Here is a 16,031-nt window from a genome sequence, read left to right on the forward strand (position 1 = left end):
CAAGTTGCTGAAGAAGACTATAACAGCATTGCCTCGAGTCTGAAGACGTTGGTGGTGTAAGGCAGAGAGCTGTGTGACTGCCAGGGTGCCCTCTCCCCAGCGACTTGCCACAGATCTGCATAGCAGAGTGCAATGTCCTGGCTTGACTACTAGAAAATGTAAAACTGTATTAGTACAAAACTCTGTCTGGGTGAAAATGTTTGCTTCTCAGCAGAACTGATGCAGAACTAGCCCACTGTGTTGTGACACACTTCCCTTGGCCAGAGAAAAGATTTAACCAGATTACCTTTCGCTCTGTCTGTCTCCAGTCTTTTTGCCTGCAATAGAGGAGGTAATTTATATTAGAGGAATACATAACAGATATTAGGAAGCTTCTTCTGTGCGGATTTTTCTTCTTTGGCTGTTTCTTTGCCGAGCACTAAAATTACAAGGGTTGTGTGCACTGTGCAGGTCCTATCTAACAACATAAATAGCAGTATTCCTGAAGAGTTTACCTGTTTCAAAAGCTACTTGTCAATGTTGGATTGATGATCTAATTGCAGGGACAGATTTGTATTATGGCTGGGTTTGTTTATTTTACAGACTGCTTGCAAATTTCATAGAAAAGCTGAATTGCAAGCCAGATGGATATATCAGGACAAAGTACTTCTCATTCTTTCCTTACATAAATCAGAACCACCTCACTTAACGTGTGTCAGCAGTGGGTAGACTAGATAAATCTCGTATTTCAAAACACTCTGTGGCAGTTTACTTGCATGGCTGGCTCACTGTGTCTGCATCCACGCCACATGCAGGCAATTCTGCAGCGAGGCTTGTCTGGGCACCTGCACGTAGCCAGGAGAGAAATGCATGCTCTGTTTTCGTGCTCTTCCTGAAATCCCCACGCTCCTGGAAGGGAGCTGATGTTTGGCTCCTGTAAGGATCATTGACAACTAATGATGGTGTGACTGTATGACCCCAGTTTTGTTTGTATGCACAGTTAGGAATAAAGGCTCCCTCCAAAGCCTCTCCTGCATTCAGAGTTAGTCCCAGTGTAGCTATTTAAGGGATGAGGGGGTGTCCTTTCTTTCCTGAAATAGTTACCTTGAAGCAATCGCAGTGCAGACACTGTGATAATAATACAGTATAATATCTTTCTACATGGGCATAGCTGAATATAAAGCACGTTGATATCGCTTTAGCTGTGTTTACATGGGGGGATTGTATCACACTTACTGTACCAGGACGGTTAAAGCAGCACGCTTGGGTGAACACAGACCCTGAGATGCTCCTGCCACTTGTAACTGTGGGAGACGTTTCTTCTAAAATGCCTTCAGGGGGACGGGAACCCAGCCATGGAAGTGTCTGGATCGCGCTGCTGGGATCAGTGGGTGCCTTTGGGACTCAGAGATGCAGAATTCATAAGCTCGGAGAAATTTGTGGGCTGTAGGTAGGGTCCCCTTACCATCCCCTCTTTCCAGACTGGAACTGGGAGGTACTGGTCCCTGGGCAGATAATGCAAAGGAAGCATCGCTGTGTGTTGCCATGGAAATGCCATGGAGAGAGGTGGTCGGGTTCAGCAGAAGCAGCTGACTGAATTTCTCCCACCTCACTCCCGCCATGCGAAATGAGGACTTGCCCTCGGGCCGGGGGCTGCCTGCCAGCAGGGGCAGGCAGCACGGCACGCGTGCAGCAGACGTGCCCAGGCCCTCTTTTCCCTTCGGTTTCCTAAATTCACATGGTAGCATCGGCGTGCTGGGGCGGAGGGTGAGGAGACTTGCTGTCAGGGCTAAGCAGACGCGTGTTTTTGCAGGCTGGCTTCACTTGAGCACTCAGGGCACTTGGGCAGTGTAGGGTAATGGAAGGAGACAGCAGTCTGTCTGTCTGTCTGTCTGCCTCTATTTTGTTGCAGAGGGCTCAGGTGATGAGCAGTCATCCCTACAGCAAAACCAGGGGACCGGTACTGGGGCTATCTGCTTCCCTCCGAGTAGCTGGTGGGCTCAGGCTGGAGGAATTTGTAATTATAAGAACTTGTGTCATTGTCCTATCACAATATTAGGCAAGGCCAAGGCAAATACCCATTATCTTCCTTCCAAGTTCGTTGCCGGGACTAGGATAGATTTTAGGGTCGAGGTCAGGACAGGAAATAGCAGAGGCTGATGTAATGCCGAACCTATTCAAGTATAACATACCGGCACAACTCTTTCATTGTGCAACAGCATGCCATTGCATGGCTGCGTATAGCACGGTGAGGACTGAACTTTTATAACTCCCCTGAAGGAACACTTCCTTTCCTTTTTAAAATATAATAGCATGCAGCACCTTGGGAGTTTAGGATTTTGGCCGTTTCCCCTCCCACCACTATCATCAAAGAGAAGCAGTCTTGGTAAATTTTAAATATAAGGCTATTTACAACATTCATCCAGGGTAAAGTAATTCATTGCTAATGCCGGACGTATGAATTTGCTTTTTCATCGGCACTTTAATTGTACGGTACAACTGTGTTACCACTGCTTATAAAACATTACAGCAGTGTGAAAGCGAAGCCAGGGGCACGTGGCACGTGTTTGAGAGGAGAGCAGTGAGGAGTTCTGGCTTGGCTCTCGCACCATTAGGCTAAAATGCTTGCAGCGCTGCAATGTCCTGCATTCTGACAGATGCTGCAGCAGCCAAAATGCAAATTCTTTCCTCACCTATCCAAAATAGCAAAAAGCCCTTAAACAATCGTGATTGGCTCCTGTAGGCTTTAAATAGTCACCACTTGGTCTCATCCTCACAAGTACCTTTAAAAAAAAGGTGGTTGGTAGAACCCAGTCTCTGCTGGACTTGGCAGCAGAGTTTTACAGCCTTGAAAGCAAAAAAATAGTTTAGTGGGCTCAGAATTAAATGCACAGCTCCCACTGACTTCATTGTCATAGTCTGTTATTCACACAGCATTATTGTTATTACTGCTATTGTTGTTATTACTGTTGTTATTATTTCATTGTCATCAATAGTGACTGTGCTCGCCAAGATAGCGTCTGGGACTGATCAGACATTGCATTGTTCCAGGCATAGCACAAGCAGGGAGGGATAAATGCTCCGTGCCTGACATGGCTACAGCCTCTAACGGCAAGGGGGACAACGTCAGGTGAACAAGGAGGTATAACGCAAGGAAAGCAATGACAGCTCCAGAAGGTGTTGGTGTGTTTCTGTGGAAGAGTTAGCCGGCTTTAGATGGCTAAAGGAAAATAAACTGGAGGGAATAAGGGATGTGTGGAGAGAAGGCTGGGGAAAAAAATGGGTGTGTGGCAGTACACAGAGGGGAGGAAGACAGGGAGGAGCTCCCAGAGGGTCCCTGGTGCTCTCTCTCCCCCCAGTTACTTCACAGCTTCTGAAATAAAACTAAAGTCTTAGTTTGTCATTTCCTGAAGCTCTTCCTTCTGACTCTGTAATTTACGAAAATTCAAAGATCACTGAGCCCAGCAGTGCCCAGACGCCATCTACGCAGTGCCCAGTTCTGTCTGATGTGGCAGTGATCAAAATTTGTGCTGCCTAGTTATTTTCCTCTTATGTGTCTTAACATGTTTCCAGAGTTGTTTAGTGGACAAAACAAACAAACAAACAAAATGTCTTGTACATCCTTATTTCCCTCTCTCACATTTATGCACATTACTTTGCATCACACAGATGCCCCACTAAAGAAACAACCCCAAAGCAACCAAAACAAAAGCCCGACTTCTTTGAGATTCACATCTAAAACAAAAAAAAAACACACAAGTTTATTCAAGAAAAGTGGGAATTTCTTGAAGTCTTTGAGTGATAGCAAAATACAAGCCATAAATTGGATGCCTGAGGTTTAGAAGTAAAATAATACCCTTGGCTGCCTCTGAAATCACTGGCCAATAAGGAGTATTACGCAGCTTACAGAACCTAGTGATTCCTGTTGTAAAGATACAGTGCCTTTTTACTGTAAAGCAACTCTTCAAAAGCTGGAGCCTGGTATTGTTTTCTCTCTGTCACCACTGGACATCAAAATTATGTTTTCGGATGTCCATGTTTGCAACCCCAACTTCATTGCTGCATTACAGCATAACACACACGTAAAATCAGAGCCTGTGGATGCACAGCAAAGGCCGTGTTCCTCAAGATCTTGCCCAGAGAGGAGATGAGTGACTCAGAGAGTTCAAAATTCTTTAAAGCTGTGCAGCTCACCTTTGGAAATATCAGAGGAAGTGCAATAAACAGGAATCAAAGACCTTTTTCTGTGTTTAAATGGGCAGGCATATTTCAGATCTGAAAGAGCACAAATCTGCATCTACTTGGTTGAACGAGGTCTCCTAGGACAAATGACCTCTGAACAGAAAGCTGTCCTTTTCCCTTAATTTTCTGAAAGCACCTTTTCCTCTGTGTGTCAGCGCAGATGGGAACCCTGACACCATGTCAAATGGGTCAGAGGAAATGTGATGTGGAAGATGCAGTTATTTTGAGTAACCTGTACAAATTCCTTGTAAAGATATTGTTTTCAACCTGACTTCAGTAAGTGGTGTGCTTATAACTCTGGGGGGTTTAGGACATTTAAACTTCCTTAAGTAAACCAAATTGTTCTTGTTTGTTTTACAACCTAAAGGACAAAAAACTCAAAGAGCAAGAAAAGAAAGGGGAGATTCTTCACCGTCAGCTCCCAAAGAAAGCTGAGAAAAGTCCAGTTTCATATAGACAGCCTTCTTCCTGTCTTATCTCACAGATACAGAACACCAAGGCTCTGCTGAGGGACCGAAAAGTTACCAAGGCTGGAGGTGCAGAGAAAGGTCAGTGAGAGAAATACCAGCATGTCTCTGTGCGCTTGTGCCTTCCCGTGAATGTGACTGCATGGGTCTGCCTGTACCAATACGAGTGTCTTACGTGGCATACGGTTGTTAGTAAATAGTCGTGTGCTTGCATTTGCTGCCTGCTCTGGAGGTGGTGATGTGAACGGGGATGGAATAATGTAGTCAAACTTTGAACAAAACATCCTGAGGAAACCATGACAATGTTCAGCAGTCATGAATCTTCACTTTTACTTCTGTTTTTATGTGACAGAATTTCAACCGCATTTAAAAAAATAAAAAAAAAAATCTTTTCCTATTTTTATGTGCTTATACAAAATCATCTGTACTTCACATTGGCACTTTGAAAGCATCAACACCCACCCCAGATCAGTGCTGGGCTGCTCACTGACAAACCAAAGCTGATAGGGAAGCTTCTTTCTGCCAACAAATGCATTTTGCTCAGAGAGGAAGGAATAAGGGGCAGCACAGAAAGAAATTGCTGACCCTGAGGAGAGCGCTGGTACCCGTGGCCTCCTTTGAGAGCTGATGGCAGCAGCTGATGGTGGGGGGAAGAGAGATGGGCAGCCAAGAGGAAAAGCGGCAGGGACTGCCGACCATTGTGTATTTCAAACAGTGAAAGGAGGAGGAAAAGCATTAACAGGAAAAGATGAGACAGACGTAGGAGAGAAAGCATTAATAATGCAGGGGAGGAGGCAGCCTGGGGAGTGCTGGGTGGGACCTGCTCTGAGGATGGCAGGACAAGGGAGGAGGGGAAAAGTGCAGCCGGCAGGGAAAATGGGGCTGAAGGAGTGCATATGTGGGCAGGACGTAGAGGGGAGCAGGAAGGTGACGTAGCTGGCTGTTGAACAAGGGAGGGTAACTAAAGACCAGCACGGAGAAATACAGTGACTTAAAATGTTGATCGTGGTGTCAAGCAGTTCTTTAGAGCCTTGGCTTAGGGTGTTTTCATGGCCTTTCTCATAACTTCATAACTTACCACTTGATGCTTTCAACGTGAAGTGTCAAAATGGTGTTCGTCTGGCAGCACGGGCACCTCTGCTGTAAGGCAGCAGCAATCTGTAGAGCTGGTCACAAATAGGACATACTTTTTTGAAAAAATAATTAAAAAAAAAAAGTAAAAAAAAAAATCTATTTTTCAGAATTTGTCACTACTTTTGGGAGGGAGGCACAGCAGGCAGTAAGCAGCTGATATTTTTTCCTGTCTAGGCTTCTTCTTGCTTTTTTGAACTGAAACCTGAAAATCACCCAGATCTCAACTAAAGCATTTCTTTGCTTACGGAAACTGTGTTTTGATGCTTGTTAAATCAAGCAGTCAAATAATTTGGACCAGTTTTGGAAAGAGACTAGTCAGATTAAACCCGGCCTGCTTTTCCCAAGCTACTCTCAATGCACGTGATTTCATCCCGTACACCCATTGACGTCTCAACCTCTGCCAAGGCCATCCCTTTCAAAAGACACACATGTGAGATTTGTAGCTATGACCCGAGGGCTGCAGACCTCAGTAATTTTCTATCCCCTGTTCTCTTGGTGTGAGGGTGGGAGAAGTCATGGACAGTGATGCACTGCCAGTCTGCTATTCTTTCCATTAGGGGGGATAGCAAAGCAGACTCCTTGGCTAGCTTTTCCTAAACGCAGCAAAATGTTGGGTTTTTTTTTTCTTTTTTTTTTTCTTGCAACTAGCTTGGCGTGAGTGCCAACATTCTGTAGAAACTGAGTAGATCTTCTCCATGGGCTGTTTTGTATTATTGGGCCAAATCCTGAAAAGATTTTCCATTTATATTCGGTCCTTGCTTGGGGAAGATTCTCGCTGAAGTCAGTGCAGCAAATCTGTTCCAACTGTAACAGCCTGAGTCTGGCCAATGCAGTTACTCCGTATTTACATGTGGGAAACCAAGAACAGATTTTCTTCCAAAATGCAAGTAGAGACATTAGGAATTAACTCACTGTTGTTCCCTATGTCTGTAGGTATGTCAGTGAATACAGTACGCAGACCCAGCTAAAACCATGCAAAGGAGAAATGTGAGATTTCTCAGATGTTGCCTTAGAGGATATAATTATTACAAACAGCTGAAGACATCAGTGGTTTTCTTTTTCATGTCCTTGTCTTACTCACTTCAAGCGCCCTTCCTGCATTTAAGGAAAGTGGCAGATAAATTACCCATGAAACAACAGCGTCAGTATCAAATAAGGATCAGGTTCTTTGGTGCCAAGCTGAGTGTATCCCTAAGGCTGTTTGTTTTAGCTGGTGCATTTGTCATGCAAATTTGTTAAAGGTGATGTCCGATGCTATCTGCCACCAGGCAGAGAAGGCAGTGCCATTGATTGCCATTTGCTCTTCTGGTTCCTTTTCTGGTTGCTTTGTAGACTCCACCGGCGGGTTAAGCCCTTTCCACGAGCCCGTGGCGACCAAGACGGGCTGCGTCACGTCCAGCTCCCTGGAGTACTTGGAGGTCCAGACACCGCTGCCCAGGACCCCGCGGCTCCTGAAGAGGCAGGATTCCCCGCAGCAGGAGCCAGCCCGGGCTGGGGGCCGGGCCAAGGACTCTCCTCTCATCCTGAATATTGTGCACTCCTTCGAGTCCGTCGACAGAGAGGACCAAACAGACCAGGTTTCCCCCTCCCACCAGTACAAGATTTTAGGCTCGCCCATGAATTTCCCTTACAAAAGCTCAAGTGAAAGGACACTCTCCCCGCTTTTTCAGCCAGGAAGTACGTCCCCCGTCCACCCCACCCAAGTCTCTTTCACGTATGAGGAAAAAGCATATCCCGCGAAGGAAGAAGCCGTGTCCCCTACTCAGCTGTTTTCCAACAACCCCTTGGGCAGCCCTAACTGTGTTAAAAGCAGGGGCAGGTTCCCCATGATGGGGATCGGACAGATGCTGCGGAAGAGGAACCAGACAATGCAGTCGGCGAGCGACAAGCCACTGGAAGCACGGATGCCTCAGCTGCAGCAGATGAGCCCCACGCAGATCACCTTCAATGCTGCAGACGCTGTCAGCGGCCAGTGTTAATCTGGCAGGCCAGGATTTGTACTGCTGTTGTCTGGGACCTAGCCTTTTTAATTGTTAAAAAGAGGGGAAAGCCACAGGCATGTTACCGTCGCTACGTAATACACTACAGTTGTCCAGTGTAGAAAATCTGCTTGTAAGGAAGGGGTTGTCCTACGTAATAAAGATGAAAGAAGAGGGCTCTGCTTGTGCTGTTAGGAAATATTAGCATTTGGCATCTGACTGTACAGTAAAACATGTCTTGAAAGAGCCATGTCAGTCTGTGCTTTCACTGCTGTGATCTAGTATTGCAGCAAGTAGGCTGGAAGAACGATGAGCATTAACGATTTGATTCATCAAGGTAATTGGTGTGGTGCCATGAGTGCTGGTCCCATCAGGACCGGTGGTAAGACTGTCCATGCTCCACCTGCCTGTGCCACACTGTATGTTGTGCTCTTACAGGCATTGCTCACGTGGCTCGACAAGTGGAAAAACTCGAGATGCTGTTTCCAAAATCAACTTGCTAAAAAGCACTGCCAAGAAGATAAAGTTGGTAGAAGCTTGAATAAAGACATGGGTGATCTAAACATTTAGAAGAAGGGGGAATACTGAAAGTCAAAGCAGCTCTTAGTTAATTACATAAAGTAGCTAATAATGGAATCATTTTTTTCTAAGGAAAATGATTTAATGATGTCATTCAGAAGAAACACGATTATTTAAAAACAAGGTACATCACATGGTGATTTACCGCACAGAAGGCCCGTTCGTTTCATGTAATGGGTTTGCAAGTGGATGCTTTAGGCAGTAATCCCAACTGCAACACGCTGTGTTTAAACAACCCAGTCACCTCCAATTTTTGTAGCTGTACTAGCTCCGCTCCTGTGTGCAGGATTGCATTAGCCCCTGTTACAGCAACAGAGTACTGGACATACCTGAAGGCTTTTCTGAGAGACTGCAGTGAATTAAAGAGACTAATAAAGGACACGTGAATCTGTACCAATGCCGTTTTATACTGCAAGATTGGTAATGCAGTGGTTACCAAAAATTTGGTGTTGTTATGAGCTGTGAAGATTAAGTTTCTTAAAAGGCAACATGTTCTGCATACTGGTCTTGTTTTTCTAAGTAAATGATACATTTGAGAGGTTGGCAACATTTTTTGGTTCTGTTTTTGTGTTCTCACCATTTCCTATAAACTAGAAGGTTTAGCCAAAGACTGTGCTTTTATTTCGTCTGTACTGTGCTTGCATATGTGTTTGTGTATATGGGAAATCTCAGCAAAGCTTGTACTAATCTGGTCTCCCCCTGGGTACCCCACTGCTGCCCACCCACCTCTCACCATTCCACAAACGAGGCAGCAGAAGCATTGCCCTGTTATTGGGGTCTTTACTGGAATATAGGGATTTTGCATCAGTAGGAACCCACGCCCTATTTTTATCAGTGTTACTGCAAATGATTATGGAGCCCCGCTGCTTTGGTTTCTGTACAAATATGAAGAGATTCCCTTGTTTGAAAAGCTTTCCTTCCAGTTTCGTGAGGTGCAAAAGGACTGGGGGAGGAGGGTCACTAGAGGTGGTGAAAGGGTCGCCAGCAGAGCCCATAGCTGAGTGCATATTCCTCATTTTCAGTATAGCTTAGGCTAAACACCAAAATCTGCAGGGGAAAAAAAAAAAAAAAAAAGGCATCAGTCCAAATACTAACAGCACAGATAATTGGACTGTTCAGTATTTTGAGTGCTTGCTAGAAAAAACAGCAGAGCATGAATGCTCATCCCTGCAGATGGGACCTTCACCTCGCTTTCAAAGCAGCCTGTCCATTGTATGGGGGTTGTATGGGGGAGTCTGCGTGCTTCCTACTGTACTCTTCAGGGTAGTGAGGACACACGCCTCTGTGGTAGTTAAGGCAGCTCTAAAATTATATACATAGAAATCCTAACTTATTAAGAAAGCCCTGAAATGCTTTTGCTTGTCTTGAGATTGAAAGTTGCTATCTTCTATTTGTACAGAACATCCGTGTATCCCAGGGGTCCATTTTCGCTCTTCCTTTTGTTTAAAAACATCAAACCGTTTTCTTTTCTTTCACAGTAAGAACATGTTTGTGCTGCAAAGCTAGTGAGCAGGGACAACTGAAACACCGTCGTGTGTGTGCATCAGACTCGTGTACCTGATGGCAGATACTGACTTGAATTACAAACTCAGGTTTATTTGGAACCCAATAAAAGGTTGGGGGAGGCAGGAAAGAGACATGTATTTTTTGTGAAAACCCAGTAAATATATGTATGAATCAGAATGAAAACAGAAATGTTAAATCTTTTATTATATTTATAGAGAATATATGAGTACTACACTGCTAAAACATAAACATGTATCCAGCTTAGACAGTAGCTATGTACAGTCAAACTGCAGTGACCATGTAAGGGACTTATTGAAATACAGTAGTGGAAATTCCAGGGGAAAAAATGTATTTGTTATCATTATTAAATATATGTACTTTTTGAACAAGATTGCCATGGAGTGCTGACTTTGTTTGTGAGGTCACTATATAGCAAGGAACATGTAAGTACAAAGCAACCAGCAAAACACCAAGGTGACAAGAGGATTACCAGTGACTTTACCTTCTCCCGTCAAAGGCTGTTCCTTTGCTAGGGCTGCTGATTTGCCTATAAACCCTGAGTGAGCTAAAAGGTGGATGGTTAGTACAGGGTGGGATTTCCCTTGTGTAACATTAGCCCTCCTCAGGTTGCGCGTCTCATCTGTGTTCATTATCCAAGTTGTTTGTCACCAGTGAAGGCTGATAGGAAACTCCAATTCTCCTTACCTTAAAATAGAGATTTGAAATAGGGGAGTGAATTGCTCCCCAACAGTGCCTAGCTGTTCGAGTTACAAGAAAGGGAATAGAGTCAGTGAATTCAGATGGGAACTGAGCTCTTGGGCACTGAGGTGAGTCCCACAGATAAGAATTCACACTGGTACAAACAGAAGTATTTGCTGATCAGCTTTCTGTGCCGCTGGAGTATATTGCTTGGAGTTGTAAGGACCTTTGCTAAGTTCAGCACAGCCATGCAAACAGACTATCAAGCTTACAGCTTCAGCTTGAGCATTTCTGTTGTTGATCTCACAGTTCTTGTAAGTACTGTTTCTTCCTCCTCCTACCTTTTTGATTTTTTTTTTCCATATGACAGCTATTCTGAAGACCTCCAAAATCAGCAGAGGTCTCTTTCAGGTGTTTGCAGTAGGCTTGGCACCAAGCCCATGATGAACCTGTTTGACAGATCTGAAAACACACCTTAAACTTCAGGTCATGCCCATGGGGAAAGAGAGCACTTCTGAGCTTTAAGTGCACTGTGGCTAATGGGGCCTTTTTGAGGTGCTATTTATGTCCGCAACCCAATGGAGTCAGTGGACCAGTGGTGAAGCACTTGAAGAGCTTTGTAGACCAACTGATCACTGGACAGCAGCTCAGGATCTGTAGTAATAAAGTGGTTTTTAGACTTTACTGCCTAGGAAAACTGGTGTCAAATTTATTCAGCAAGACAAAGAACACAGCATCTGTTGCTAAAGGTGTTGTTCTTTGTCATTGCCTTGTAGGTAGGCTGATAAATATTAAAATTGCAGAATAATGAGGTTTACAAATCCTTAAAGTAACTAGCAGTTCCTTTCATGCTTTTGCACTTTACCTCATTTGATCTTTGCAACAAAATCCCTCTGCATAACTGCAAGATGATGAGGTCGTGTTTTCAGATGACTCCTCAATCCTCATTGCACCAGTAAAAGGTTTTATCAGTGCCACCCCAGAGACAGCCAGGCGCAAATCTGGTTAATGTGATTCTGGACCTTGTTTATCAAGAAGAAAGCAGAAATTTCAGGGAAGCTATTTCTGTGTGCAGTAGTTTTGAATTTGCCTGCCTCTTCCCTGCTTTTTTAAATACTCAGTAAACTTTCCCTTTTGTTCTCCCCCACATACCTTCTTGAGCATAACAAAACCACTGAGTATAGCACCAGTACCTGTTTTTCCTATTAAAAAGCTATCGTAGCTCTGTGGAACGAGAGCTATAAATCACTCGTGCACAAATACAGCCATGTGGCAAACTGATTCATAGATGTGACTCCTATGGTCCTTAAGCAAGCTCTCTACCTCCTGGTTGTGTGGCTTGTTCGCATCTCAGGCGGCCTCCAGTACAACAGTGTGGGGGGACGCTGGGAGACGGTTCAGCTTAATGTCCTCACTGTTTGTCAAGAGAACCATGCTCCCTCAGAAGGGAGGGTGTGTATTATTTGCAGCAGGCTTTCTGTCAAGGAAGCTTCTTGAGTATTCATTCCTAAAACACTGGCATTAGCATTGTGTTTCCTGGGACATGTGTGCGTTAGGTGTACTTGTCTTTCACAAAGATGGCTTGCAGATGTATGTAGGGGGAAAACAGGTTACATCGTCCTGAGTCCTTTAAATATTTAGTATCAAATGAAGCTTGTAATATGATGCTTTCTATTATTTAGGTACAGGCAATAATTAGCTGCTGCTAGCAACAAAGGGTATCAGGATAGAGCCTAAAATAGGATTTGGAGTTCATATGAGCTTCCCTGCGGTGTGGCTGCTGATGCTGGGACAGTGAAACACCCAAGAGAGAAGAAATAAGAAGAGGTTTATTGATTAAAGGTGAGGTGCTAAACTTGTTTCAAAATTTTGGTTAATATTCTAAAAACAGGACTAATGCATTTTTGAGATGCTAAAGAAATATGTTTATTAATGTTGTATGAATAGCACTCCTACTTATAAATGTAAAAATCCCACAATTTATTGTGTTTCCTGCAACCAGTAAAGATAATATGCCATCTAAAACAAAGGCAAGAAAAGAAAAGGCACCAGAGGCTTTATTTCAAAATAGTTTCAATCGTTCGCAGAAGGAAACAGAGAAGGAAGTATTGTCTTGTGCTTTTAGCACAGGGCTGACTGTTAGACAGAAAGGTTTTTCTCTTCCATCTCTACCTGCCCCAAGACAATTTGTTCCCTGCTTACCTGTCCATGAACTTGAACCCATATTTTCTGTGTGTCTCCCTGAGCTAATTCGGGTCTCCTTCTGTATCTGGTCAGTGAGCCACATGAGATCTGTGGGAACTTTGGAGACCTCCTTTGGCTGAAAGCAGCCGGGAGTGTTCAGACCTCATTTGGGAGAGACTGATGGATGGATGGACAGACTGATCTGTGATATACTTGTGAAATACCTTTTCCACCCCACGTAGACATGAGTGTTATTTCGGGCAGGTATCTGACACACACTGATATCCAACAAGGGAAGGAGCTATTGCTTGGGCTCTGGTGTAGCAAACCTCCCTTGCATGGTCTGTGCCACAGGGTCCCTGTGACACCACAGGCAGGGCCGTGAGCACTGCCAAAAGTTTAGCCACTTGAAATCACTTTCCTTTTTTTTGACTGCTACAGTCTTTGCTTTTAAAACACTGTTTTAATTCAGCTATAACATTTCTGCCACTCCTGAGGACAGTGTGTGTGTGTAGTGAGGGACTACATATTTACAGTCGCCAGGCTTACGAGCTCTTGCAGCTTCTTTCTTTGACTACAAAGGAGCTGTGGGTGGCCTTTGTGCTGGGAAGCCGTCTGTCTGTCCCCCTGAGAGCCACCCACATCCCCCTGTGATGGCCAAGTAGAAGCTGGGGGGCGGACAGCAAGCTACCGAAGCCTTTGAAGGAATGATCAGAGAGTTTCTGCAGTGATGTTGCTGCATGCAAAGGGTGCTCAGTGCCACCAGGGCCACCAAGAAGTGCCCATGGGTCCTGGAGCTCATCCTGTGAGAGGCCACCTCTGCAGTTTGGGAATGCTGGCCCGAGGTGCATCCATGAGCCTATCCTTCAAAAACCCCTGCACAGGGAAATGGGAAGTCACCCTTGAAGACAGTGCAGGCTAGAAGTTCACTGGGTACTACCTCCGTAGCACTAGGAACATCTTCCACACTAATACTTTCATCGGGGCACTTGCCGTCATTCCCCCAGCAACAGTTCCTCTCTTTTATTGATTGTCACTTTCCAAGGAGCAATTAAGTGAAACGTTGGTGCAGAACAGTTTCAGAGGGAAGATGTCCATTTTCATGGTATGCCTTCCGAGTGGAGGAGTTAGCTATCCCAACAGAAAATATCTGAAATATGTGCTCAACTCTCCAGTCCCTGTAGAGGCCAGCAATTTGTTATGGTTTATGGATTAATTAGATTTTACTTCAAACCCCAGGGCTATTGGTAAAAACTTTAGGCTTTTTACTGATGCGTTTAAGGCTTACCTTCTTAATAACCACACAATGCAAAACTCCTTATTCAGTTACTTAAGCATGCAGTAAAATTGCAAGTTACAAAACCAGCTTTTATTTACAAAAACAGCAGCATAGTGGGTGTTGTGGCCAACATTTTAATGTACACAGCTGTTTTCTCATGTTCTTTTGAAGAGGACAGAAGGGAAGAAGGAGCAGCCTCTTTTCCCTCACGTGGCAGGCAGCATCTACAGAAGGCTGGGGGGAGCAGTCCAGCACTGTGTGCTCTGGGCAGCTCTTCCATGGGACTTTCCTGGTCTTTGTCACCCCTAAAACAGGCCTTGAAACAAGCATGTTGGTGAAGGGTGTAGAGGGCAAGACATATGAGGAGCAGCTGAGGTCCCCTTGGTTTGCTCAGCCCAGAGCAGAGCAGGCCGAGGGGAGGCCTCATGGCGGCCTGCAGCTCCCTCACGAGGGGAGCGGAGGGGCAGGCGCTGAGCTCTGCTCTCTGGGGACAGCGACAGGACCCGAGGGAATGGCATGGGGCTGGGACAGGGGAGGGTCAGGCTGGGGGTTAGGGAAAGGTTCTGCACCCAGAGGTGGTCGGGCACTGGGACAGGCTCCTCCGGGCAGTGGTCACAGCACCGAGCCTGAAGGAGTTTAAGAAACATTTGGACCATGCTCTCAGACATGTGGACTGATTTTTGGGTGGTCCTGTGTGGAGCCAGGAGTTGGACTTGATGATCCTTGTGGGTCCTTCCAACTCAGGATATTCTGCGATCCTATGATCCTATGTTTCTGCATGCTTTTTGGCAACTTCCCTGCTAGCTCAAAGCATTATTTCCCATTTCTCCCCCAGCACGAATATGCAGCTTATCCTCAGGAGAAAGCACAAAATCAAATTGTTCCTATGTGAAAATTAACAAGGGCTCCATGGGGCTCCCTCCCTGCAGCTCATGCCTTGACCTTGGTATGAGCTATATGCATATGGGAAGAAAGCACAGTGGCAACTGGCACCACTGAAGACCACAGACCAGGCTGTGAGTGCCTGATGGACGGCATCTCCTAGACAAGAAGTGCAGCTTCCAGCAGTGAATGTCTAGGCCAGTGGGTGATATTTGGCAGGTGACATGGGATGTCCTCCCTGCAAACCACTCACCCACGCTTACCCATCAAATTGAGCCCATTTGTGGTGCCTCAGGAGCCACTAGAGGCAAATGGAGCCTGGGAAATGCCGAAGGAGAAGTTAATAAGTGACACTTCCCTCAGAGATTGAGTGTCCTGAAGAGAGAGGTTGTGTTTGCACAAACGACCTCAGGGTATAATCTGTGTCTCTGAAAGTACTGCTGAATGCCAGCTTTTTAGGTAGAGATGTCCTTCATTTGGGCTTGTTTTGTGTGTTAGGGGGGAAAATGTAACTTTAGCCTTCAGCCAGCTACATACTAGTGTTCATGGATAAGTCACATATTGGTGAGCGTGATTACGTGCAGCAAAGGCTTGACAGAAGCCATCTCGACAGAGACAGTCGTGTTTTGCTCTTTCCTAGAGTCACTGCACTAATTATTAACTCGGGGAAAAAAAAAAAAAAAAAAAAAAACAGAGTGGCAGGCAGAGGGAAGACAACAAGTAGATAAGAAGTAATTATCCCATAGTTTGAACCTCTCAAAAGCAGGGCTGCAGCTGGATCATCCAACTCTTTCTTCTCCAGCCCATCACCCCCCTCCAGCTCTGTTGACTTGTTTTCTGCCCTCTCCCACCCTGGGGCTGTTTTTTTGGCACTTCACAAGGAATGACTTCGGGAGCTGACCCAGCTGAAAAATAATTAACTTATTTGCCAGGCTGGTTTTCAGCTAGAGCGGCTCCCTTAGCCCAGAGAGTTTCTCATTTAAGAGAGGGGACAGGAGGGCAGAGGTGGGGTGGGGGGTCTCTGTCCCCCAGCAGGCCAAGGCAGCTCCCGCGACCAAAGCCAGGTCCCGCAGAACTGCACCCCCAGATGCTCTTCTCCCA

General features: G+C 45.3%; 1 protein-coding gene across 2 annotated transcripts in view; it reads left to right on the plus strand.

Annotated features, from left to right (window-relative positions):
• The window catches only part of HUNK (hormonally up-regulated Neu-associated kinase), a 56,945-nt gene extending 46,668 nt beyond the window's left edge, over positions 1–10,277 (plus strand). The window contains exons 9-10 of one of the 2 annotated variants that reach the window (XM_048071477.2): positions 4,589–4,769; positions 7,155–10,277. In XM_048071477.2, the coding sequence (XP_047927434.2) occupies positions 4,589–4,769; positions 7,155–7,801 (828 nt within the window). In that variant the 3' untranslated portion in view covers positions 7,802–10,277. The remainder of the gene's footprint in view (positions 1–4,588; positions 4,770–7,154) is intronic. The other variant, XM_066978034.1, reaches the window with a different exon arrangement.
• The last annotated feature ends 5,754 nt before the right edge of the window (positions 10,278–16,031 follow it).

Source organism: Anser cygnoides, chromosome 1, assembly GCF_040182565.1.
Source record: "Anser cygnoides isolate HZ-2024a breed goose chromosome 1, Taihu_goose_T2T_genome, whole genome shotgun sequence".
NCBI classification, from domain to species: Eukaryota; Metazoa; Chordata; class Aves; order Anseriformes; family Anatidae; genus Anser; species Anser cygnoides.